The 25,285-nt window shown below is 49.7% G+C and overlaps 1 protein-coding gene across 4 annotated transcripts in view; it reads right to left on the bottom strand.

Moving 5' to 3' along the window:
- Positions 1–6,770: 6,770 nt before the first annotated feature.
- The window catches only part of RBM20 (RNA binding motif protein 20), a 194,236-nt gene continuing 175,721 nt past the window's right edge, over positions 6,771–25,285 (bottom strand). For all 4 annotated transcript variants that reach the window (XM_025274303.3, XM_044935333.2, XM_044935334.2 and 1 more), the window contains 4 exons: positions 23,448–24,108; positions 21,724–21,858; positions 13,827–13,948; positions 6,771–9,674 (listed from right to left, as the gene is read on the bottom strand). In XM_025274303.3, the coding sequence (XP_025130088.3) occupies positions 9,564–9,674; positions 13,827–13,948; positions 21,724–21,858; positions 23,448–24,108 (1,029 nt within the window). In that variant the 3' untranslated portion in view covers positions 6,771–9,563. The remainder of the gene's footprint in view (positions 9,675–13,826; positions 13,949–21,723; positions 21,859–23,447; positions 24,109–25,285) is intronic.

Genomic DNA, 25,285 nt, shown 5'->3' with positions numbered 1-25,285 from the left:
ACCCCAGAGATGGCAGCTCACCAGGCTCCCCCGTCCCTGGGATTCTCCAGGCAAGAACACTGGAGTGGGTTGCCATTTCCTTCTCCAATGCATGAAAGAGAAAAGTGAAAGTGAAGTCGCTCAGTCGTGTCCGACTCTTCGCGACCCCATGGACTGCAGCCTACCAGGCTCCTCCATCCATGGGATTTTCCAGGCAAGAGTACTGGAGTGGGGTGCCATTGCCTTCTCCAGGACAATGTACTAGAAGAGCATTATCCACTGAGTGGGAAAAGCTTCTGAGCTCTGGGGAGATGCGGAGCTGGAAGGAGGAAGGGTGGGTGGGAAGTGGTCTCTGAGGAGGAGATCATGCTTCCTTAAGACCTTGGAAAACATAAGGGACAAGCTAGAAGGATGATCTGCATTGGAGGAGGGTAGGAGGGGACCCCACTTTGGCCACCTAGCTGAACCCTTGTGTATGGATTCTCAGCTTCAATCTGCCCAGCAGCCAACCAGAGTCTCGGGGTTCCTGTGGCCAGAGAAGGACCTTTGGAAAAACTTGGGCAGCCCATGATGATGAGGGCAGAATGCAGCCAAGCTGACTGGCTCCCACCTCCCCGAGCTGAATGTTTCTGCTGTGCTAAGATCAGACAGGGTGCTGAGCATGCCCTGCTCTTCCTAGAGCTCTGGGGAGTGGGAGTATAAATAATAAGTGGAGAGGCTGCAGAAGTCAAGATGGAGTTGAAATTGAGAGTCAACACAGGTGGAGCCCAAGTCCTATCTGATCTGCAAATCCCAGTCCTACAGAGTCACCCCGGCCTGTGCAGCCTAGGAATTGCCCAAAGCCTGCCCAGAGCTCAGGCCTGTGGGAAAAATCAGGAAAGCTTTATATAGGAAGTGGACTAGTAGGACCTTAGGTTGGTGAGGAGATGGAGCCCTGAGACTCTCCCAAACCCTGGAATGAGGCGGGGGAGTTGGAGCTGGGCCCATGATGATCTTCTCTGCCCCTGATCTCTGCTGATTTCTGGTTGCAGGGTGTGTGTGTATAGCTGGGAACAGGTCAGGTTTAATTATTAATCATCTGACCAGACTAATCAACCTAGGGCAACGTCTCTCTCTTCCGGGGCTGTGAAATCCCCGCTCACTAGCCCAAGCCCCCAGCACCTCCCAGATGCTAGGAGAGAAGAAGAGTGTGAGGAGTTTCCCTGCAGCCCCTGGGTCTTCAGGAGGCCTTGATTAGGTGTGGGCACCAGGCAGGCAGGTGTGGTTTCCACGATGCAGGGTGAACCGAGGCCATCCACCCCGTGTTGACACAAGCGTTATAAACTGAGCTTTGTTCCCAGCTCTGCCCGGGAAGGTCCCTGAGAGATGGGTGGGCCTGGCAAGGTGGGTATGCAGTAAGGACAGATAGGTTTGGAGAGAGCGTGCCCCTGGGGACCCAGAGAGGTGAAGCTGGCATTGGAAGCCAGTCTGTGGCTGCAGAAGAATCTGACCACCGAAAGGCCAAGCTTCGAGCCACACAAGCAGGGTCTGTGACACCAACCATCAGAGCCACCTTCCAGTCCTTGGTGGGTGGCAACCTGGAAGGAAAAGATGGGCAGGGCCAAGGCGGGGAGGTGGGGAGATGCTCCCTGGCACCTTTCTGAGAATACAATCCTGTTCCTACAGCCAGCTGGTGGCTGGATAGAGACCTGGAGCTTGGGCCTCTGCGGCTGCAGCCAGGCCCAGGGATGGGGAGGGGGCTGCTTCATCCTTCAACAGTCACTGGTGTCTGTTCTGTGCAGGTGCAGGGGACTAGGACAAGCTTCCTGTCCTGTAGACTCAATGGTTAATGCAAGACCAACCTGTAAACAGATCACAAGGCAGCCTGATAAGGGCTATAAAGAGAGGCCTCTGTGTGGGGCTGGGGGTGGAGATGGTGTGCTGGGACACCGTGTGGGAGCAGAAACACCTGCAGGGAGAACAAAGAGGGTCAAGGAAGGCTTCGTAATGGAGGTAATGCTTACTTAGAACGAATGTTAAAGAAAGTCCCGGTTCCCAAGCAGAGAGAAAGGAGAAGGGCATCCAGGCAGTGGGAGACCATGTGCAAAACTGAGGGGCTGAGATGGGGCCTAAATAGGACCCAGGCGGCACTGAGCAAGGCTGGACCACAAGCGGGATCTGTGGGGGTGAGAAAGCAAAGCGGGTGGCACTGAGGGAAGCAGTGCGTCGGTTCAGCTACTGGCACCCTGAGGCATGTGAAGATGGAGACCACAGAGGCCAGGACAACACAGGGGGCAGCCTGCCCCATGGACGCACCTGTGTTTGCTCCTGAGAGGGACTTGTCCTCTGCAGACGGCGGACTGCCCTGGAGTGGGGAGTTGGGGATGGAAGGATGCTCACGAGACCAGAAGTCCCAGCAGGCTTGCGGAACGCAGCACTGGGGGTGTGGGAAGCCTAGGGACGGAAGTGACCACTACCCCCTCCCTGTGACTGACTGAGTCCCGCTCATGTCACACTTTCCCTCCAACAGCCTCAGGCAAGCGCAAGGCACACATCAAGTGCAGATGAAGAGACTGAAGTGGCGGGAGGTCCACATTGTCCAAGACTGAGTGAGTTCCTTGTGGATTTGACATATGGGCTCAAGGCCCTGAGGCCCAGCACAGGGCTGGCCCCTGAACTGGAAAGTTCTCTCCTCCAACTTTGCGGATGGCGAGAGTGAACCCTGTCACAGGGAGCCCTCTGCTCCCCTCCTCCCCCAGGCCAGTCCTCCCCAGGCAGGTTTGGGGTGGTTTCCAGGCTCAGCCTGAGGAAATCAATGCTTCCCAGTCCAGTGGGGTTCTCTCCTGGCTGATGTCAGCCCATGGGGGACCCCAGAGAGTACATGCTCTTGAGATTCTCCCAGAACTCAGATCGACCCACCCAGAGCACTCTGTTCTCAGGTGGGTGTGCTGAGCAGTCAGACGGCTGCGATGACAGCCTCCTGGTCCTATGGACCTGGCTCCTGGAAGCTCAAATAACAAGAGAAATGTGAAAAAAATTTTGGGGGGGAATTAAAACACACCAACTCAAACCAGCATCCTGGCTCAGGTGAGTTAGGCAGGCAGAGGAAAGGTCAGGTCTTTAGACACTGGGAGGCGTTACTGTGACATCAGAGACAATTTCACATGGACCAGGGACCATACTAACATCCCCTCCAGAGCATTCTCCACTGTCTTCTCTGACTTTGGGCTGCCAGCTACCTAAGGATATTCTCCAAGCCTCTTAGCACAACATCATGTATAGTCCCAGAAAGGAGTTCTTCTAGAATTTGGAATCAAGGAGAATGATTTCCCAGATTAACTGGCATGCTCTCTCGATTCTAACAGGAAGAGCTAAGCAGGGGAGCTTGCTTCCTCTTTTTGCCTTGGCTCCCAGGATGCTCCCAGTCACATCTCATGCTAATTCACCACCACTGCCTCGGCCCTTCCTGCTCACCTACTTGCCGCCTGCAGGTTTCCTCAATCCTCACTTCAAAAGTTTCCGTTGGCTTAATCTGGTTGCACATGGCCTGTGTTGTATATTAACTCAATTCCTTGTTGTTAAGAGGTGGCAGGTAAATAAACAATGAAGTTTCACTCAGGAAAGAAGGGTTAAAAGTGCAAAATCTGGCCTGGATCTAGGGGCCATGGGAAATCTCCTTTTGATCACACCCTTATACCCCTAAATTCCCCAAGAACACAAAACTAGGTGCTCTTCTCCCCTCCCCAGAGGAGCAGGAACAACCCCCTGGCTCACCCCTAGATCCAGCTCCTAGGGTGAAACCTCCTGAGTGAGGGGAGGAAGAAACTGTGTTGCTTTGGCACCTTCAGCCTTCCTGCTTGTTTTCCTAGCCTGCGGTGGGTGGAGACCTTTGTTTAGCTACAGTCTAAGGAGGGAAGTGTTGAGGTCAGTTTCAGAATTTAACTATCAGGATCAGTCATAAACTCCTGAGTCTAGCTAAATCTGGCTCTATAATCCTCCTTACTCCACTGTTTCTGGCAGACCCAGGATCTAGAAATTTTAGCAAAAAGCAGGAACAAGAGAAGACCCCAACCCTGAGACAGGCACTAGAGAATAGTGGTTAAAAGCATGGTTTGAGAGTCACGTGGACCTGGATTTGAATCCCAACTCTGACACGCATTAGCTGTCCCTGGGCAAACCATTTTCACCTTTGAGCCTCATTTTCCCCATCTGTAAAATGGGAGAATAATGGCACCTGTATCTCAACATTGTCAAGAGGCCAAGAAACTGTATCCCTACAGAGTACACACAGAGTGTGACATGCACTTAATAATCTGTAGGGCTAGTATCAGTATTAATGGTGGCTCATGGAGCACAGGAGAGGGTATGTGAACCCCATGTTTCCTCATGAGCAGTGACATGGCCCTGGAGAATGCCTCTGCTCCCTGTGACTCAGTCTCCTCTAAAGGTCTGCTGACTGCACAGCTCTCTGCCCTTAGGGGCTAGCGTATCACCAGGAGTCTTGATAATTACAATGCCTTCAGCCATTAACGAGGATAGAGACCATTGGAAGACTTTTGCCTAACCATGGTAAATATGAATCCAACTAAAAAAAAATCCTGACGTGCCCCAAACCCAGTCTGACAACCACCCCCTACCACCACCAGCTCCCACCATCTCCATCTGCTACGGTCAGACTGTCTCCTCCCCTGTATGTCCCCTGTCTTCAAGCCTTTTCCACATCGGAGTCTCCCGTACCTTCAATGGTCTCCATTCACATCTGTTCTGCCCTTCCCCCCAGCAAAATAAATGTCCCTTCTCTTCCAGGAGCTGCTGGGGAAGTCCCCGGTTGACAGCTAGGGCAGCGTTTTTCCAAGCGCAAGGAACAAACTCCACCTGCACTGAATCACTCATGAGGCTCCACTAAGATGCAAGTGCCTTCCCGTGATCCAGTGAGGTAGAATCTCCACCGGGGGTGGGGGGGCAGGAGTCTCTAGTCCTAACAAGCTCCCCAGGTGATTCAGATCCACACAAAGCACAAAAATCAGTGATTTTTCCTGAGTCCTTGCCAATTGCGGAAGTCCAGCTAGGACTAGATCTGGAAAATTCACGAAATAATTCAGCTGAAAGAAACTACACTCCTCATGTGTGCCCAGTTACGACCACGCAGGAGATCTGGATCCCCTTACCTTATTACGGATACTCTGTATTGCCTTAGGCAAATCACTTCCCCGTCTGGGCCTCAATTTTCTCACCTGTAAAAGGAAGGCCAGGGCTTGTGGAGGGCGGGGGTGGTCCCTGGGGCCATCCTGTTCTAACCGGATGTTCTTGGAAATCCACTTGGGTTAGGCTGCTTTGGAGGGCCGGCCTGGTGGAAAAGGAGAATGGGGACCTGCTGGGGATGAGCGCAGAGGTCCTGTCCCTTCCTAGGTAGACAGTTGTTGATGTGAGAGGGGCACAGAGATCTCAGGTCAGATGGGGGCCAAGGTCAGTATCTAAGCGGCCTGGCCTCTGGGGACTGTGAGGAGCAACTCAAGCATCTGGGCCACTGCAGAATCAGGCCGAAGAGTCTGGCACTGATCCCTGGGGAGAAGAGGGAGCCCAGAGAGCCGGTCTGAATGTCAGGGCCCAGGCCCAGGTGACTGGCTCAGAACTAGGCCTCGGGCCCTTAGGAACATGAGAAAGCAAACGAGGAGCCTCCAGCATGGCAGGGAACTCAGCTCAGGCGGCTCCCTGGCACAGCTCCGGGCGGGTGGGGTGGGGGGTGTGTCTTACAGAAGACAATGTACGAGACGCCCCCTGAAGTTGTGCCACATGGAGGGACTGGGACCAGGTACCAGGGGCACCCCAGCCACTCTGGATCCTGAACTTACGGCAGCAGGATGAGCTCCGGGCCCACCGGCTGCCTTGGCGCATGAGGACACAGCCAGCACTGGTAGGGAAGGATGTTTCCCCACCCCTCCTGGTTGGGAACTGGAGGCCTGAGCTCAGCCCTGGCTGGCCACAATAGGTGGAGGGGTAGGGAGGGGGTGGGCAGCAACAGGCTGGATGGGAACTTTCCTCAGATCTACAGATCTGCACCCACTAATTACAGGCAGCCCCACTCACTTTGCCCTCTGGGGCCGGACTGCCCTGCCCCTCCCCGGTGACTCAGGCGCACTGCCAACAGGAGGGGAGGGCCCTGAGAAGATTCCAGGCCATTCAAAGGACTTGCTAACCGGTCCTGGGAGATTAGCATTGTTTTGCTAGAAGAAACAGCTGAGAAAGAAGAACCACTGAAAATTGGAGGGTTCTGAAGCCCCAAACAGCAAAGATTCGGGGCTGCACAGCATAGCAGTTGCTTTCACCAGCAATGACCTTAACCCAGAAACAATCAGGGAGGTGATTAATACCATCACCCACCCTTGCACCCAAGGAAACGGGACTTCAGAAGTCACAAGGCTAAAAGGACCCAAGCGAGGGGCTGACCTCCTCCCAGGGACGGCACCTCCAGAAACGGCCTGACTCCGGTGCAGGACAACAGAGTTCGGCCACTAGACAACCTGAGGGCAGTGAGAAGGGCCACAGGGTTAGAAGAAGCCAAGAGATTTTTCTATCCAACCCTTTTGGCCTGGGGAACAGCAGCTCCCCATATTCCTAGACTCAGCCCTTTTGCAGCTTCACCCCTGAGAAGCTCTGATTCCCCGCCAGAGTCCCAAGTGGAACCTCTTGTGTCTTGTTTTTTCAACTCTTCAGAAACATTCTAGATTTAGATGGACTGAATCCCAACCTCCACACTCAGTGAGCATCCTTCGGCCAAACACTTAGGGATCCCAGTGTAACAGATGACGACCCACTCACAAGCTTTCAAATTCTCTTTATTAAAAATCTTTTTTTGTTTTTCCTTTTGTAAAAACAAACTCTTGAGGTCAATTATACAGATCAGGAAAAGTGACGATTAATAGGACACACTCAACAAATTCCAATACTTGACAAGTTCAAACTTCAATCAACTAATGGTTTTCTTTTTCTCACAAGCTCAATAATCAAACTCTGGTCCAGTTCAAGTATAATCTAACAGATCACAGCCTCAGACTGTCAAGAGAAACCTTGACACGAACGGCTGCTGCTCACACCAAGTTTACCGAATTCTTCGGGAATACGCTGTGGATATACTTTATTTCAGGTGTTTACAATGAAAAGTACACAGGCCTTTTGTTATATTAACGCAGGGTACGAGTAAATGTGCCGCTCAAGGTAGCAGCTGCTGTTGAACAACTTTTCCAGGGAGACATTTTGAAATGGTTAACAAACACTGAAGAAAAGCTTTAAAAAAAAAAAAAAATCAATATTTTCCTGGTTGCTGTTAATACTGCATTGTGTATGACACACGTAGGAATAAAAAGTGCAAATTATAGAGTGGGTGAAACTATGCCAATGGAATTGTATAAAAATAAATAAAAATAAATATATATATACACACAAATATAGGACCTTGGATGACTTTTTAAATTAAAGGTTCTTATTAAACGCAAAGAGCTTCTTCTCTCTCCTTCCCAGGGCCGGTCTCCAGCTTTAAAATATAGGGAAGTTCGGTCTATCAGCAAGAGAGCCATTACATTACTGGGGAATATGGCTGTTTGAACAGCCATCCAGGTTTCCATGGAAACACTGCTTGGTGGGGGTGGTGGTGAGCTGGTGGGGTCAGCTTCCACTATGCTGAGAGAAAAGACTGCCAGCTTCTCTAAAAATGCAGTTTTAGGCTTTAGGTTTTTCCCAGCGAGGTTCAGAGAGATGGCCCTGACTTCCCACCAGTGGGAAGAAAGACACACAGAGTGAAAGTTTCCGAGAAATGGAGGAGGCCGATTTCTAGAACACCAGGTAAAAACCAGAGAAGGCAGCCAGGGGAACAGGTCTGGGCTGAGTCACTGTTTTCAAACTCTACTCTTTGAGACACTCACCTTTCTGAGGCCCACAGCTGCCTGATGCCAAGCTCAGGTTTCCCACTGCATGCAGCCTCCCTCCACACCTGTTCAAGCTGGTCTGTTTGAAGCTTGCCTGAACTCTTCTCTCTCACAGGTCCCCAGCGGTTCTCGATGCCACCTGCCCCCAGGTTTACACGTGATCCTTGTATGTTTTATTTTCCCTTCCTTTCTGAGGCTTAATTTTCTCACTGATCAGATGTCAGTGTGGAACTCAAATAATCCATCTCTCTACCTTCTGCTTGTAGGGCAGAGGACAGAAAACAGAATATGCAGTATAGTCTTATCTACCATAAAAAGAAAAAAAAAGCAAAACATTAAAATAAAACAAGCAATCTCGTCCTAGCCTACCTACCTGTGGTCAGGAATAGAACTAACAGGAACTGTCCTCTAGGAGCTGAGCCAGGGCAGCCGCCTCCGGGCAAGTGTCTCACTTGAGGAAGCAGCCCCAGGCTCCCTTCTGACCTTCTCAAGGGCTTCTCCAGGGCTCAGCTGAGCCTCATTTTCCCCAGCACCTTTTCCCAAACCCTCCCAGTGAACCTCAGCCTAGACCCCCGCAGCCTGTCCTGTCCAGGAACCTGAAGGCACTGACCTTCAGTACCCACAGCCCGATGGGAAGGAGCTCTGCGCTTCTTAACATTTAATATCAGTCTGCACATGGAGTAAACTCTGAGAGGCCTTTGGCCTTCTGCCCAATTGGAAAGGGCCACCTACAAACACCTGGCAACCCTCAATGCTCCTCGGTCCTGCAGCATTCCTTCTCCTTAGCTGCCCCCACCTCTAAGAGACCATTAAAAACCATCCCACTGTGAGGCTGCTGGTACCCAGAGTGCAGGCACCAAAGGACGAGTCGAGGATGGATGCCTTTTCCTTGTTTTGGTGTCTCTCAAGCCAACCATGCACGGCTGGGAGGCCAGTCTTCAACAGGAGTCCTGACCTTCTAATGTTTTAGCTGGAGGGGGAAGATGCTTCTGTTTTCATTTTTATTTAAAGTGAATCTAGACCAAACTCAATATCCAGAGGAGAACAAACCCTGGCATCTCCTGAAATCAACAGGAGGGAAATGATCAGAGCTTCCAAAATAAAGAGCTCTTTCCCTCCTTAAATTTTAAGGCTTGAATCTGATGGGCTTCTACAACAATGGAGAGGACAAAAGAGTTATGAAAATCAGGGCTTTTCAAAACGGTGGTTGAGCTGGAGGAGCTCCCAGCTTCTGCCTGCTGGTGGTCCAAGGCTCCCCCATCCAGGACCGTAGGACCCAACTCAGATCCCCCACCCCCACACACAGGATGCCAAGCAGAGACATGGTTCTCGACTCAGGAGTCTCCATGAAATCTTTTTTTTTTTTGGAGGACTCAGCCTGGCTTGACCTATCCTATCCCACCAAGAATTGGAACACTGTGAAAATCCCTGAGAAGTTGGATTTTATGGGCACAGAAGGAGGGCGTGAGAGATGGAGAGGAAGATAGACAAGCAAATTGAAAAATTGTTCAAAGTTCACGAGTCACTGGACACGCCGGGATGAAGGCTCCAGGAGGTGCTCCAGGCCTTTCATGAGTCTCTGCAGACCGACTCAGGCACCGCCGTGGGTTCCCTGGTCTTCCTTCCTCTCTGGCAGGAAGGCCCCACTTCTCAGGCCCTCCTCTCCCCCTTCAAGCAGCGGTGTCAGAGCTTCTTCCTTTCAAAGTGCGGCACGATTCCGCTGTCCTGGGGCCGCGGGCTGCCCGCCCTCTCCGTCTCTTTCAGGCCCTCCTCGGCCAGCTGGGACAAGTACTTCTGTGGTGTAAAGAGGGACAGAGTCAGGAGGGAGAAAGACAGTGGTGAGCTGGGAGGAGAGGAAGGGGCTGTGTGCCTGGCCCCCCTCTCCTCTCATCTTGCCCTCCTGGGGTGGGACCCCTCTTCTCCCTCCCCAGACCCTTCCAGGGCCCCGGGACCCAGGCTCAGCGATGAGCCCCACCCCCTTTATGTTAGTTTACAAATGATTCCTGGAGAAATGTAGGGAAGTGCAGATGCTAACAGCAAACACATGCATAGCTCTTATCCCAGATCCAGCGCTAACTGCTTTTCTTCTATAAACTCATTTAATTCTCACAACTCTACTCGTTGTCCATAATGAGCCCTAGGATCCAGGCAGCACGTCCACATTTAAAAGGCAGAGGAAAGAGAGGGAGGCTGGAAGGGCAGGGAGGGGAGCAGCTCTGCCCCATACCTACTGTGAAAGACAAAACTGCAGCCCGACACCTGAGACTCTGCAGACAGGCTGGCAGGGGGCTGCCTGCACCCCACCTCAGAGCACCCATGTTCCCACTGGCCCCCCAAGTCCAACTCGGTGAGCCTGTCAAGGCTGCTCATGAGGTTCTGGATTCAATGCAGTGAGTTGTCCAGTTGGATGTCCTCTGATGGCTGGGGGAGCCCAGGGCAGTGCAAGGAGTGCTGGATTAAGAGTCAGCAGGGTTAAGTCCCCCCCAACGGTCAAGTGTGTGGGCTTTGCCATCACATGACCTGGGTTCAAAGGCTGGCTCTCAGCCGGCAAGTTCCTCAATATCTTTGGCATCTGTTAAGTGTGAGTAATACGGTAACCACTGCACAAGGTTGCTGGGACATCCCAGAGAGGTACCACAAAGCATCAAACATAGAGCCTGGCATGGAATAAATACCTAGCAATGCCATAGGCGTGAACCATCAATTACTCAACTGCTACCCTATTCCTGGACATTCAGGCTGTTTCCAAAAATGTTGGCAATAAGTTATACATTTATTATAATAAACTAACTGCAATAAGTGTCCTTGTACATATTTACATATTGGTGAATTTATTTCTGTAGGTTAGATTTCTGTAAGTGGGATGGTAGGATCCTGGGCTATATATTGGGTTGGCCAAAAAGTCAATGCCGCCTTGATCGTAACTGGCACTGGCTGTCTGATTCTGTGAAAGTCACTCATCTTCTCCTAGCCTCAGACCCTAAACTGTTAAATGGAAGGATGATATCTTCCTCCTTCTTCCTCCAGGGGTGAATCTGAGGGTCAGACCCGATGATGGGGGAGAGGTGATGGAGTCGACCTGGTGTTTCTAGGAGAGACTGGTTGGCTTTGAGAGGTGGGTGAGACTGACGGAGAGAGGCAGACCGTGGATTCCAGGGGATCAGGCTGCTGATGGAGGACTAGGTTGCTCCTTCACCTCGTCTCAGGGAAGGCAAGTGGGTGGGTGTATCGAGTATCGGACCTGGGGCTAAGCAAATGTCTAGTTTTCCCACCCAGCACCTTCACCACCTGCTATTTTGACCACCTGCTGTGGCTTCTCTCAGAGCACGAGAGAACAGTGGGACTGCAGACAGAAAATGAAGATTCCTACCACCTTACCCCCAGGAACAACCCCTGCCCCCGCCTCACAGCCTCCCGGGGTGCTAGATTTACAAGCTGCCTGACTGAGGTGTTAGCCAGCACTGGCCACTCCCGTCTGAATTCTTCCCTTTTCGCACATGTAACATGGAGTGGGGGTGGGATGGGTGCGTCTGTGTGAACAGAGACAGTCTGTCGAGGCCACTGGCAGAAACCCTATCTGGGACACCTGTGATTGAGGCTCCCAGCTCCCTGACAGGTGCACCAGGGAAAGCCGAACTGCAGTTGGCGGGCCTAAGGGACTTAGCCAGTGTCTGGGCCTGACAGGCCTGGGACCACAGGAGCGGCTGTGGCCTGCTACAGGGAGGCGAGTATGCCCGGGGGCTTGGCCCAGAGGCCCAAAACACAGTGAAGTCTGTTGCCCTGCAAAAAGCACAGGGTTTAGAATTCAAGGACCTGGGAGTCTGCATTCTTCCAACCTTCCTGGGTGACCTTGAGCTGTGTGTCTCCTTGAGGGTTATGCAGTCCAGCTGAGAAGACAGGATGAGAAGGTTCTCATGTTGGGGTATCATAATCTGCTGGAAAGACTTTAAAATGCAGATTCTCAGGCCCCACGCTAGAGACAATGAATAAGCAAATATAGGGTAGGTCCAGGAAGCCACATTTTAAAAAGATTCCAGCTGAAGACCAAGGTTTGGGAAAATCAGGACCAGATGATCTTCAAGACCCTGTTCAGCTCTTCCATTCTAGAGCTTTCCTCTTGTTGTGGGTGGGTGGTGATGATGTCTTCAGGGTTAGACAGCTGCCGCCAGCTGGCTCTGTGTAGCCCAAGCTGAACCCTTGGCCTGGCCAAGTCACTGCCTACCCCCTGGAGAGGCCAGGACCTGGGCCCCGGGCCCCATGACTTTCTCGGTCATACAACAGCTGCTTTCCGGAGGGAAATCAAGAGGCTTAAATGACCTGAGTTTGGGCACAGCTAGTAACAGTTCCTTGCAGATGGTGACCCAGGCTATGACATGAGTCTCAGTTCACAAGACCAGCTTAGTCGAGTGAAAGCAGCAAAGTGATTAAGAATCAGGCAATCTGGTTCCAGCCCTGGTAACTCACCATCTTGATGGCCTTGGACAAATCCAAGAGTTGGACTAATCCAAGGTTTAGATAAATCCTTGGTTTCTTTGGGCCTCAGTTTCCTCAATTATAAAATAAGAGACTTGGCCTGTATCTGAGTTTTCTTAACTAGGGGTACACATTCAAATCATTTGGAGAATTTTCTCAAATTACATGTTCCTGGGTCTCTCCCAAATTCTGCTGAGCCCTTGGCCTACGTAGTATAAATCCTTCTGAAACACTGCGTACAGGACTTTGGTTCACATCCCTGGCTAAGAACCACCAGAGCAGGCACTCTTTAACAATTAAACTGAACAGTACTATCTGCTCTGGAATTAAAGCGTCTGCCTGCAGTGCGGGAGGCCTGGGTTCGATCCCTGGGTTGGGAAGATCCCCTGGAGAAGGAAATGGAAACCCACTCCAGTATTCTTGCCTGGAGAATCCCATGGACAGAGGAGCCTGATAGGCTATAGTCCACGGGGTCACAAAGAGTCAGACATGACTGAGAGATTTCACTCACTCACTACTACAAGGGTCTTCCAGAGCCAAGGCCTTATGCCTCAAAAAAGTAGTCTAAATTCCTTGCAGTTAGAACAGAAGGTACTTTGATACACTTATCCCAAGCATCTATCTACTATGATTTCTATTATATTACTAATCCCCAGCTTATACCAGAAGTCATATGAAAATCACATTCTAATATGCTATATATTATTTAGGTATTTTTATAGGATATGTTGCTATATCTCATTGATTTAAGAAGCGTTTTTTCCCCACGTATGAACAGTTCTGAAATTGAGATGTATTTTCCAGTTGATGGAGTCTCACTGTTTAATCTGTAACATTTTTTTTCTTCTTGGTATCAAAAACTAGTGTTGTATCTTACAACTGATGGCACCTTAGATTGGATGAAATATGGTAATATAGAATATTTTGTATATGTCACAGTTAATATACAAAGAATCTACTACTCTAGAATGGAAGGTCCATGAGGGCAGGGGTTATTATCTGCTTTTTTTGTTGTTGTATCCCCAGTGTCTGGTCCCAGACGCTCTGTCTTTGATACAGCTTCAGTATGAACAGACATTTCAATGGAACATAACAGTGACTTTTATTCTAGCCAAACATGGATACTAGCACAGGAGAAGAGAAAAACACAAGAAATATCTGTATCTGAAATATCCAGGTCTTGTGAAAAGGGATCAGCTCCAACCATGGGCTAGGTGAACACTAACAAGTCATTCAGTCTGGAGGGAGAGGCCGTTGCCAAAAATATCCAACCCAAATAGAATGTTTTGTATTAAAGTGGAGACAGATGCTCTGAGAGCATAAGGAAGGCAGCCACCATGTGGAGAAGTCTGGTGGAATCAGGATGCAGACCACAGAATGAATTTTCCATGTGATGGAAGGAGATATAACCTCACAGAAACCTAGCCCAGGGACTGCGCCTCCTGGGCACTAGGCAAGGAAGACAGCAGTTACCTGTAAGTTCCGGTAATGCACGGCGCTGCGACAGTGGCCCATCTTGGCCATCTCTTCGCTCGTGTAGAACAGCCCACACAGCTTGCAATAAAAGCCGGTCCTGGGCACCACGAACTCCACCCCTGCGGAAGGATGGGGGATGGACAGGTAGGCAGTTTAGGAAGGTGGAGGGAGGCCCCTGGGGTCCAGACAGCAGTCAGGGTGAAATAGGAGCAACACGATCTAGCCCTGGCTTGCTATTGGCTTGGGCGGGTTACCCAACTTCTCCAAGCCTCATTGTCCTCATTTATAAAACTGGCACGAAGGAAACAGCATCAGCTTCATTCACAGGCAGTGTGATGAAGTGTGATGGAGTGCTGGGAAATCACATGCTTTGCAACCGCCTTCCAGAAGTAGGTTCAGGCTCTACTAACATCGGTCTGCTTCCTGGGAACGGAGGAGTAAGGAGGTTTCTTACATTTCCCTGGGTAGATTTCCTTTCTCCACACTGTACGTCTCTCTGCAGCTGCTGTGGCCAAGACTCTGGAAGAACACTCATTTTTGTTTGCTTATTTTACAATTATGTTCACTAAAAAGAATTTTTTAAAGATAAAAGTGAGGAAAAATCACTCGGAGTCATTCCAATCAAAATACTTTCTTCCACACTATCTATATAGAGAGCCCTTTGTGGGGTGGAAGAGGACATTTTTAATGACACCCTAAGTGTAATTCTGTTTCCTCCCTTTTTCATGTGATGATCTATCAAAAACCTTTTTCCGTCTTTCTCCAGTCTTAAATCTTAGCCATTCGTTAGTAGCATTTTATTTATGATGCGTTAAATAGAAGTTCCAGGATTTGGGGAGCTCTTTTGATTCTGAGGAAAGGAAACAGTGGCCCAACAGCCAGAGAAATGACTGCGTCACAGCCCAGAGGATTCATCTTTGAAGGGGGACGGTGGCTGCTCCAGCCTACACCATGCTGTTTTGGGGTCACAGTTCTCCTCTTGAGGACACAGCAGAGTGGAAAGAGCCCAGGTCTGAGAAGGGGCTAAGATCAGAGGCTAAGAATCTGTGTAGCCTGGGGAGAGCTGGCTGAATCCCTCCTGGGCCTTCTGATTGAGGCACCAGCTAAAAAGCAGGGCAGAGAACTGCGGAGATCAGGACACACAAACGCGCCACTCCCGGGAGCTTTCAGGCTGAGGCCGCTCCCTGTGTGCTGACCCCTCAGCTGTGCTTTGCTGCTGCCCATATGGTGAGTTCTGCTGTGGATGGAGGGATGGTCAGAGAGCTGGCCCCCTGGGTGTCAGGGAAAGTGGGGCTGGGAGCCACACACGAGGCCAGGGCAGCCTCTTACAGAAAGGGGGACAGGCCAGGTCTCCGCCAAGGCCCTGCGTGTGACCACAAGCCCAGGCCTTCCTCCACTTTCCTTCTCCTGCCTCTAGAGACAGAGCTAAATGCACAGGAGACCCTGTCATAGAGGAGCAGTTTAGACTTCTAATTACAACCTTCCCCCCAACACTCACCCCGCCCCTCCTCCCGCCTCATTTCACAAAAGCCACTTATCAGCCTGGAAGCATGGGCCTGGAGGAAGGAGGGAGCCTGGGAGGCCTGCCTGCGCCCTGCCTTGACGATGGATCCTCTGTGTGTGTGTGTTGGTGGGGGGGAGTGGACTGGCTGGCCGGTTCTAACTGCCACGTAGCAAGCCTGCCTGCCGTGCCCTCAGCAATCTCCAGTGAGGTCCTTGGGTGAGGGGCCCAGTTGCCCTGGGGGAGGCCGAGCGTCCTCCCAACCTCACTGCAAAGGATGTGAACGTGCTGGCTTTGTGGGTGGCCGTCCCGCCCCTCCACCTCCCCCAGGCCCTGGCTCCTGGCTGCTGCTGGCAAACAGAGCTTTAAGCGAGGCGCACCTTCCTCCTCTGTGCCTGCAAAATACTTCTCCCTTTTGCCGCTGCTCCGCAGGGAGCAGAGGCCCCCACTGGACAAAAGAGCAACCAGAAAAGGGGAAGCACCCCCACCCCCCACCCCGAGGCCACGGGAGCAGACACAGGCAGGGGATCAGAGCCTCTCCCTGAGTCCAGACCTTGTAGGGACGGCCAACTGGGTAAAAGCAAGAAAGAAGCCTTGGGTTTTCTGTGCAGATCCCACCAGGCCTTCAGAATCCGTCATGTTTCCCAAGAGGCCTTCAAATCCCTGTCCTGGGTGCCCCCAAAGGGGTGCAGCTGCCTCAGAAGCCAGCACAGAACATGAAACAGACCCGAGCTGGCATCTGTGGCCCATCCAGCCCCAGCAGCGGGCACGGCTACCATCTGTAGTGTTTGGGGTGCGATTTCACTTGAACAAAGGCTTCTACTGCCAAAAAAAGAAGTTGGAAGCCACAGTATACTGGAGAGAAAATGGAAATTTGGAGTCAGACCTAGCTCTTTGACTCACACTGTGCGACCTCAGGTATGTGTGCTAACCTCTCTGAGATCAGTTTCCTTGTCTGTGAAACAGGAATAATAATACAGTAAATGGTGTAATGGGCAAAGCACATGTCATTTTGCCTAGGGCTCAACAAGCATTAGTTCTTTATTAAACCGTTTATCAAAAAACAATAGCAGACATGTGTGAGGCTTTTCTCCACAGAAGCCTTCTGGCCCTCCAGCCTTTCACCAGAGCTGCCTGGAGAATCCAGGCTCCATGGCTGGGCAGCAGCTCTCTTCCGGGACCCTGCCGGCCTCCAGGGCTACTCAGGCAGTACCAGGTGGTCAGAGACAGTGTTGAGGAGGGAGAAGCTGGGGCAAGATCCCCAAACGCCTGGGAACTCACCCTTGAGTAACCAGGAGTTGCCCAGGCACTTAGAATGCCAACACCACCTCAGGACACCTCTGGAACATGAGGGCCCGGGGAAGCACAGAGTGAAGAAAACACAGCCCCAGACCCAGAGAGTTCTGTAGCAACCTGGTCCTCCCATTTTTCAGCCTCTATTAAGTACCGTAATTAAAGTAACATCTGCCTTCTAATAATAGCTCCTGCCACGGGTAATTACAGCCCTGTCATCCCAGCACAGCCTGTGATGGGTGGAGAGGAAGAGCTTGCGTTTTGTAGGCTTCCCTTTGGTTCTGGGAAGAGCTCAGGCCTTGGCAGGCTCACGCTGGCTGGGGTCACCCAGAGCTGGCTTGAAACCACGGAGCTGCCCTTCCTTACCCCCGTGCCCAGCCCAGCCCCGAAGCAGGAGGACTTGGCCTCACCTCCTCCTTCTTCTCCCTCCCTGTGCGCCACAGGGACCAAGCCTGAGTTGTCCCCACTCCCTAAAAAGTCTCTCTGCGGTAGTGATAAACCATGGAGGGTGAAGGGTTATGCAGCCCCAGTGAGAGAAAGCAGAGTAGGTCTCAAAAACTATTCCATAAATGAATAATGGTTTCCCTGGTGGCTCAGACAATAAAGAATCTGCCTGCAATGCAGGATACCTGGGTTCAATCCCTGGGTCAGGAAGATCCCCTGGAGAAGGGAATGGCTAACCACTCCAGTACTCTTGCCTGGAGAATCCCATGGACAGAGGAGCCTGGTGGGCTACAGTCCATGACGTCGCAAAGTCAGACGTGACTGAGTGACTTTGAGAGAGAGGGAGAGAAACAAATAATAACAATAGACAATTCATAATAAGTACCTCCTACTGAAAGAGACTGAGACCTTACATGTACTCATTCATCTAATCCTCAAAATAACCCTGCATGGTAGGTGACTACTACATCCTGGATTTATAGGTGAAGAAAACCAGGGAGACAGGTTAAATCAGCAGCTCTTTGTCCCCCAGCCAAGCTGGGATTTGAACCCAGGGAGTCAGATTCCACACTCTGTGCTCTTAACCACTGAACCAAAATTGCCTTTCCTTCCACTGTGCTGCCTGAATGGCAAGGCAGCCTGGTCTCCAATTAGGATTCCCTCAGTTCTGACCTGAGTTTACTGTGTGCTTTCAGGCAATAAGGGGCTTCCTTGGTGGTTCAGTGGTAAAGAACCCACCTGCCAATGCAGGAGACTCAGGTTAGATCCCTGGGTCGGGAAGATCCCCTGGAGAAGGAAATGGCAACCCACTTCAAAATTCTTGCCTGGGAAATCCCATGGACAGGGGAGCCTGGCGGGCCATAGTCCATGGGGTCACGGAAAGAATCGGACACGAGTTAGCAACTAAAAATCAAAAACAACTCTGGTAATAAGTCTCTGGGCTTCAGTTTCCTTACCTGGCAAATGCAGAAAACAGTATCATATGCCCCTCACCCCCACTGAGATTAAAGAAACAATAGGTCTCAAAGCCAATCAGAGACTATCATCAAGCGTAAAAGTACAGTCTGTAATAGCCCCAAACCAGAAAAACCCAAATGCTCATCAACAGCTGAATGTAAACAAAATGTGATCCACCATAACCACAGTGCACCTCTCACCGACAGACAGAAACCAATCATCCATACACCCAACAACTGGGATGAATCTCAGAGTAACTATTGAGTGAGACACACCAGGCAACAAGAGCACATACTGTATGATTCCCTTTCTAGAAAATTCTAGAATGCAAACTAACATTTTGTGACACGAAGGAGGGCAGTGGTTACCTGGGGACTGGGGTTGGGAGGGAGGGGTAACAAAGGAGTATCAGGAAATCCAGGGGCGATGAGTATGTTCACTGTCTTGCTTGCAGTGAAGGCTCACAGGTGTATATGTGTCAAAATTCAGGTTTTATGTGTACTTCATTAACCTCAGTTATACCTCAATAGAGCTGTTTTAAAAAATAAAATGAGCTACCATTTTCCTCCAACTGGTTGGTAAAGATTAAAAACTGCTAAGATCCAAAGCTGGCAAGGATGTGGAGAAACCGTACTCTCAAGAACACTGGTATAATCTTTATGGATAGCGATTTAGTGGTAATTATGAAAATGTGAAATGCAAAGATACATGGACACCCCCCTCTCCCCTGGGCTAGCGTGTCCAGCAGAAACCGGTTCACACACAAAGGTGGCAGCACGTGCGGAAGGTGGCAGGTGCCCAGGCAGCAAGAGCACGGTGCCAGGAGTCAAAGGCTGTTCATTAGCTCTGTAACCTGCGGCTCATCCTAGATCCCTGGTGGCTCAGTGGTAAAGAAACTGCCTAAAATACAGGAGACATGGGTTCGATCCCTCGGTCGGGAAGATCCCCTGGAGGAGAAAATGGCAACCCACTCCAGTATTCTTGCCTGGGAAATCCCACGGACAGAGGGGCCTGGCGGGCTGCAGTCCGTGGGGGCGCAAGAGTCAGACACGACGTAGCGACTAAACCACCAGCATCTCATTTCTTACCTGTAAAATAGGGCTGAAAATATTACCAACCCCACAGGTGTTTTGCGAGTTCAATGGTAAATGAAAAAAATAAAAGTCTAACTTGTATAGCATTTAAATTAATAATTTTAATTTTTGATAAATAATGTTACTTTGTACTTTCTCACATATTGTTCTTTTATTCTTGGCTGCTTAACATTTCTAACATTGGATATCTTACTTAATTTTATATTACAATCCTTAGAAGTAAATACGTAAGAGAAAGGCATTATTGACTTTAAAGATGGGAAAACAGGAATAAGTTTGTGAAATAGTATATACCTGACAGGAAAAACATTTCCTGATAAGAAAAGTCTCTCTGCTCTGGCTCCCAGGGCAGTGCCATTCAAATATATAATACTTTTATTTTTTTTTTCTTTTTTTTTTTTTTTAATTTTATTTTATTTTTAAACCAAATATATAATACTTTTAGAATGTAAGAATATATTCTGTAGAAATATGTGAAATGTTTGGTTATTGATCAGTGCTAAACTATGATGGAAATCATATTCTACCTAGAATTGTTGTCAATCTAATTTTTAATGGAAAAAAAAATTAAAGACATTCTGAATGTTCACCAGTAGAGAGATGGATCGGTAATGTATGGTACAGCTTTTAAGAAAAAATATTTGCAGTAGTTAAGAAGAATGCATTTGATGTGAAGAGAGCTCTAAGATTCACTGTTAAGGTATAAAAGCAAACTGCATAACATTGTGTATATAGTTTGGTCCTGTTTTTGTGGGAGAAAAACTATCCATGGGTATGACTCCCTGTCACCTTCGGAGACAGGGAGAGACTGGAGAGAAGAGAAACAACATTTAATGTTTACTTTATATGGGTTATAAATTTGTTATAATAATCGTTCACACTTTTTATAATAAAAATAAGACATGAATTATAAAGCAGCAGAATTTATTCTTAATTTCTGCCTGTGTCTGTCATACAGATTCCAAGCTCCTGGATGCCAAGAGACTTGTGTTCCATTTCTCAGTGCCCCTGCCCCGAGTGCCTCACGTAGTGCCACATTATCCAGGAAGGGCTGCTGGCTGTCTGGCACCTTTTTCCTGAAAGGCAGCCTTTGCAACTATTTTCCAGAACCCAGGGCCTTCTTGCAATCATCTTAGTTCATTCTAAGGTCAGTACATATTTCCTTTTTTTTTTTTAATTTTTGTCCTGGGGCATGCTGGATGCTATGTAGCAAACTCCTTCTTCTTCTTCTTTTTTTTTTTTAAAAAAAAAAAAGGAAGTTTGCTCTTTGCATCTAACTAAATGGCACACTGGAAGACAGAAAAAAAAAAAAAATAAGGGATTTTTATAGAGCAGATGAAAAGGGAAAAAGAAAACTTGATTGAAAGTGTGAGCCTCCATGCTGACTAGCTCCCTTGGGGCTCATCGACTTGTTAATGAAGGACCTGCCATGCTGTGATTAGTCGTGTCATGGGCTATAGCGCCATGCTCCTCTGTCCATGGGGACTCTCCAGGTAAGAAAACTGGAGTGGGTTGCCATGCCTTCCTCCAGGGGATCTTCTTAACCCAGGGATCAAACCCAGGTCTCCTGCATCGCAGGCAAATTCTTTACCGTCTGAGCTACCAGGGAAGCTCATAAATACTCAAGTGGGTAGCCTATCCCTTCTCCAGGGGATCTTCCCAACCCAGGGATTGAACCCAAGTCTCCCACATTGCAGGTGGATTCTTTACCAGCTGAGCCACAAGTTCATAAATACTGGAGTGGGTAGCCTGTCCCTTCTCCAGGAGAACTTCCCAACCTAGGAATTGAACAGGGGTCTCCTGCGTTGTAGGTGGATTTTTACCAGCTGAGCTCCCAGGGAAGCTGAAGGACCTGCTGTAACTGGAAAAAAAAATTCCTGGTTATGACTTGTCTGAGGACATGCAGTCACCAACATGGGAAGGACAGGGACCCAGGGACCCTCTATCAACTACAGAGTGTGTTCTCAGTTGCTCAGTCATGTCCAACTCTTTACAACCCCATGGACTATCCATGGGATTTTTCTGTCAAGAATACTAGAGCGGGTTGCCATTTCCTCCTCCAGGGGATCTTCCTGATCTAGAGACTGAACCCACGTCTCCTGCGTTTCCTGCATTGGCTGGTAGATTCTTTTACCTCTGAGCCACCTGGGAAGTCCCCTAAACACAGTCTATTCAGTATCACTGCCTCAGAGAAGCTAGTCCCTCAAAGAGCAAAAAAAAAAAAAAAAAGCAGCGTTGTTTGGAGAAGTGCTGGGGCCAGGAGGGCATTTCTGTTGACTCTATGGCGGCTGGTGGGCCGCCACTACCCGGGCTGAATAAGGGCTGTGCGGTTAGGAATAAAACATTTCCTGACAGGAAAAACAAGTCTCTTTGCTCTGGCTCCTAGGGCAGGGCCGTTCAAAGTCTGGCCCCATGAGCTATCTTGGTCTACTATGGGAGACTGAAATTGCAAGAAACTTTGAAGCTGCAGGTTAATCTGGGTGACTGCATCAGACATTAATACTACAACGAAATGACGAACAGCCTTCTCAAGCTCTCAGACATTATTACAGAACTATCGTCCCCCGGAACTGAATTCTCAGGAAGGACTGAGTATCTCACCCACCTAGAGGAATGCTAAGTTCACTGAACACATCCTCTGGTTCCCAGGAAGGCAAAGAAAGGGGCTGTTTCAGCTCCACTTCAGCGTCTTCCAGTGACCTCACGTCCAGAGATTTCATTTCTGAGTACCTGGAGTTTTCTGCAAAACATGAGCCGGGACAGAATACCAATGAAACACAACCTGCCTCCAAGAATCCCTGAAATTCTGTTCCTTGCACTGTGTAATGAGAAATGGTCCTGGGGCTGCTTAATAACATGAGACTAGGGCCAGGGCTGCTAATTAGAACCAAAGTGCTAGAATAAAGAGCTTTTACGGCTGCCAAAAGAACGCCACACACAAGAAAACTTGGCGAATCTTTGCACTGGCTCTGTGGGGGTGGGCCTCTGATGCCTTCGGCTGGAATGATCCACCCCCGTGCCCCCGATTCAGTATCACTCCATTTCTGCAGGCAGAAGAATCACTGAAGTGCAAAAATTGTGCTGACATCCACAGGAGCACGGAGGCGGGCAGAAGAGGCAATGCCATTCTCACCCCAAGCCTATAGAGCAGTGCTATTAAAAATGAACTCTAAACACTGGGGAAGCTAATGAGCCATGAACATCAGTGCATGTCAAGACCTATACTACAACACAGAGGAGGTTCAATCCGAGCAAGGTGAACGGCACTCGCTCCTCCTTTATTCTTGCCTTCTCTAGACACAGCCCAGGCCTCAGCATTGCTCTAGCAACAAGGCAGCTCACAGCAGAGTTTCCATGGAGGCTCAGATCCACACAGGTGAAAGAGAGCGCAGGTCAGCTTGACATGGAGGGAAGCCCAGACCACCCACTCACCAACCAGTTTGTGCCAACCACAGAGCACTGAGTTGAAATATTTATTTTTAAGCCCTTCCTCTCTATTTTCTGCCCTGGACTCTTATACCCACTTCCTTCAAACTCTGGAATGCCACAGGCTTTCTGCAAAATGAATTTCTAGCTATTTTCATTGGGAGAACACGGAGGGCCACACCTCCCCCCTCCTCCCACAGCTCTTGCTGGATCTTAGTTTCCACTTGGCAGAGAGGACTGGGCTTAGCCTATTTTAAACTCTGTCTTCATGATGTCATAGTGCCAGGCACAGACACAATATCACCTCCAATGGAGGTGGAGGAGATCCCGAGACAAGTCTGGTTTCACCATCAGACCCTGGAGAAAAGTGGGTCTGAGGTGGTGAGAAGGGAAACCAGCCAGGCCCCTTCATGAGCCCATCGTTCTGCCCTCTGCCCATTCCTTTCTCTCCTTTCTTGCCCTCTGAAGCTCTGCCCCCTCACTCAGGCCTCACAGAAGTAATGGCCTGGGTGGTCCTCTGTGGCGCAGGCAAGAGAGGCTGCTTGCTGATCCCCAGGAACCAAAGCTCCTTTGATAACCCCAAACACTTGCTAATTTAGTTGTCAGAGTTCATCTGGGCTCCTGTCAAGGCAAAGAAGTATGTCCCATCTGAGTCTGCTTTTCAGAAAATGTGTGGTCTTCTACCCAACGTCCCCTACCTAAAAGCTAAGAGCTAACCGCTGCCTCAAAGCTCTAGTAGTTTAATCAGGATTTTCAGCTTGCCTCCTGCACCAGCTCTCACACTGGCTGAACCCTGACTTCTGTTGGTTCCAGCCTGCACTTGCCCACACACTGCTCCAGGGAAGCAGTGGTCAGATCAACCCAACCGACAGAGAAAAAGGGAGGAAAAAGGGAGGTAGTTACCCGGGGTCGACGCTCCTTGGCAAGTCTGGCTTTGGAGATCGGTTTCAGTGGGGGGGCCGGCTTTCTCCTCCAGGGGGCTGCCTTCACCAGCCCCATCTTCGGGGGTCCCCCTGGCCTTGCAGTCATCGAGAAACGGGCCGGGCTGCCAGGCCCTCTCCTCTGCTGGCTTGGGGGAAGACATTTGCAGAAGTGGAGGGGCCAGACGAACATCTGAGCTCTCTCCTCCCTTTGCGGGCTTCTCGTAGCAATCTGAGCCCTCCAGGGAGAGGCCTGTCTCGCATTCAGCTGGCTTCCGCTCAGCATCCAGATTTAGGCCAGGCATCTCCACGTCCATGTCACTGGGACAGCCCGTTGAAGCAGAAGGCAGTTCTTCGGGTGACTTGAGGCTGATTTCTGCAGCCCCATTCCCAATGGTCTTGACTCCCTCCTTGGCGAAACCTTTGGTAAAGTCCAGGTCTAAGGCAGTCGTCACACAGGGACATATTTCTGCACAGATTTTGTCCTTCTGGTCTATGGGCACAATCTCTTCTAGTTCTGGGATGTCTGGTTCCATGATAAAATCTTCTTCCTCCCCTACCTCATCCACTGTCACCAGCTCCTCCATGTTCGTGGGGTACCAGCTCTCACCCTCAGCCTCACTTCCACTCTCCGAATCTTGCTCCTGAATAAAAATGCAGATGGAGGTCAGAGGGTGGCTGAGGCTTGGTTCTTAGTATTTAACCAGAAGAGGGTGCAAATATTGACCACAGGGCCCCTCAAACCGGAAAGATGCTGTGCAATCTTACTGCTACCTGGGTAATTAGGAGCTGTGAACCATTCAATCTCTCATCACTGATTCATCCCTAGGATGGGCCTCAAAATAGCACAGGAGTTGGAGTAAGCCCTTAATGCTTAACCCACCAAGTGGCACAAAGGATCTCAACTCCTGGTACATTAACAGGTGTTCAATAAAAAGATTGGGGTATTTTGTTTGTTTTGTTTTCAGCTGTGGGTAGCTTACATTTTTATTTGGTATTATGGCTTAGAGGTGCTTCTATATCATAGAATCTACATCTCTACCATAACTGTTAACGCCCATGTAGGATTCCAGTCAAAGTTATTTAGCCTACTTCCTATCGTGAAGCACTCCATAGTGGTGCTTAGCCACTCAGTTGTGTCTGACTCTTTGCAACCCCATGAACTATAGCCGATGGGATTCTCCAGGCAGTAATACTGGAGTGGGTAGCCGTTCCCTTCTCCAAAGGATCTTTCTGACCCAGGGATCAAACCCTGGGTCTCCTGCATTGCAGACAGATTCTTTAACATCTGAGCCACCAGAGAAGCTCCACATACTTCCTATTAATAGATGATAATCTCTGCTCATCTTTTTATGATTAATTTCTAAAAACTTTATTTTTTTAAGTTTTGAGATAGTTTTTGAATGAATAAGTTATAAGCTCTAAACACATCACCTTGCTTGCAGGGCATCACTAAATGTAACTGCAGCGAAGCCCTTACAAGGTCCCCCCAAACACCCTCTCCCAGCAAGGGTACAACCCTCCATAGCCACAGTTCACACTTGGCTCCTCCCGAGACTTTCCCCTCACGTCCCCAGTGGCCCAGGGGCCCGGCAGCCAGATTTAGGAGATCAGCTTCCAGCCAGCAATACTCATCTCCCTGCCTCTTCTGACTGGAAAGGCATGAAGCTGGCCACGCTCCAAGGACATTTCTTTTTGCTGTGGCAGCCCCAGCCCTGTAACTGGGTTTTTCATTTTAATTAAGTAAAATAATCTTTACAAGCACAGGAGATGTTTGGTTAATCCCAGCGTCAGGGCCTACTGAGGTCAAGGCCCCAGCCT

This window comes from Bubalus bubalis, chromosome 23 (genome assembly GCF_019923935.1).
Source record: "Bubalus bubalis isolate 160015118507 breed Murrah chromosome 23, NDDB_SH_1, whole genome shotgun sequence".
In the NCBI taxonomy this organism is placed as follows: domain Eukaryota; kingdom Metazoa; phylum Chordata; class Mammalia; order Artiodactyla; family Bovidae; genus Bubalus; species Bubalus bubalis.
The sequence above is the reverse complement of the archived record's forward strand: the minus strand, read 5'-3'. Positions and strand labels throughout refer to the sequence as shown.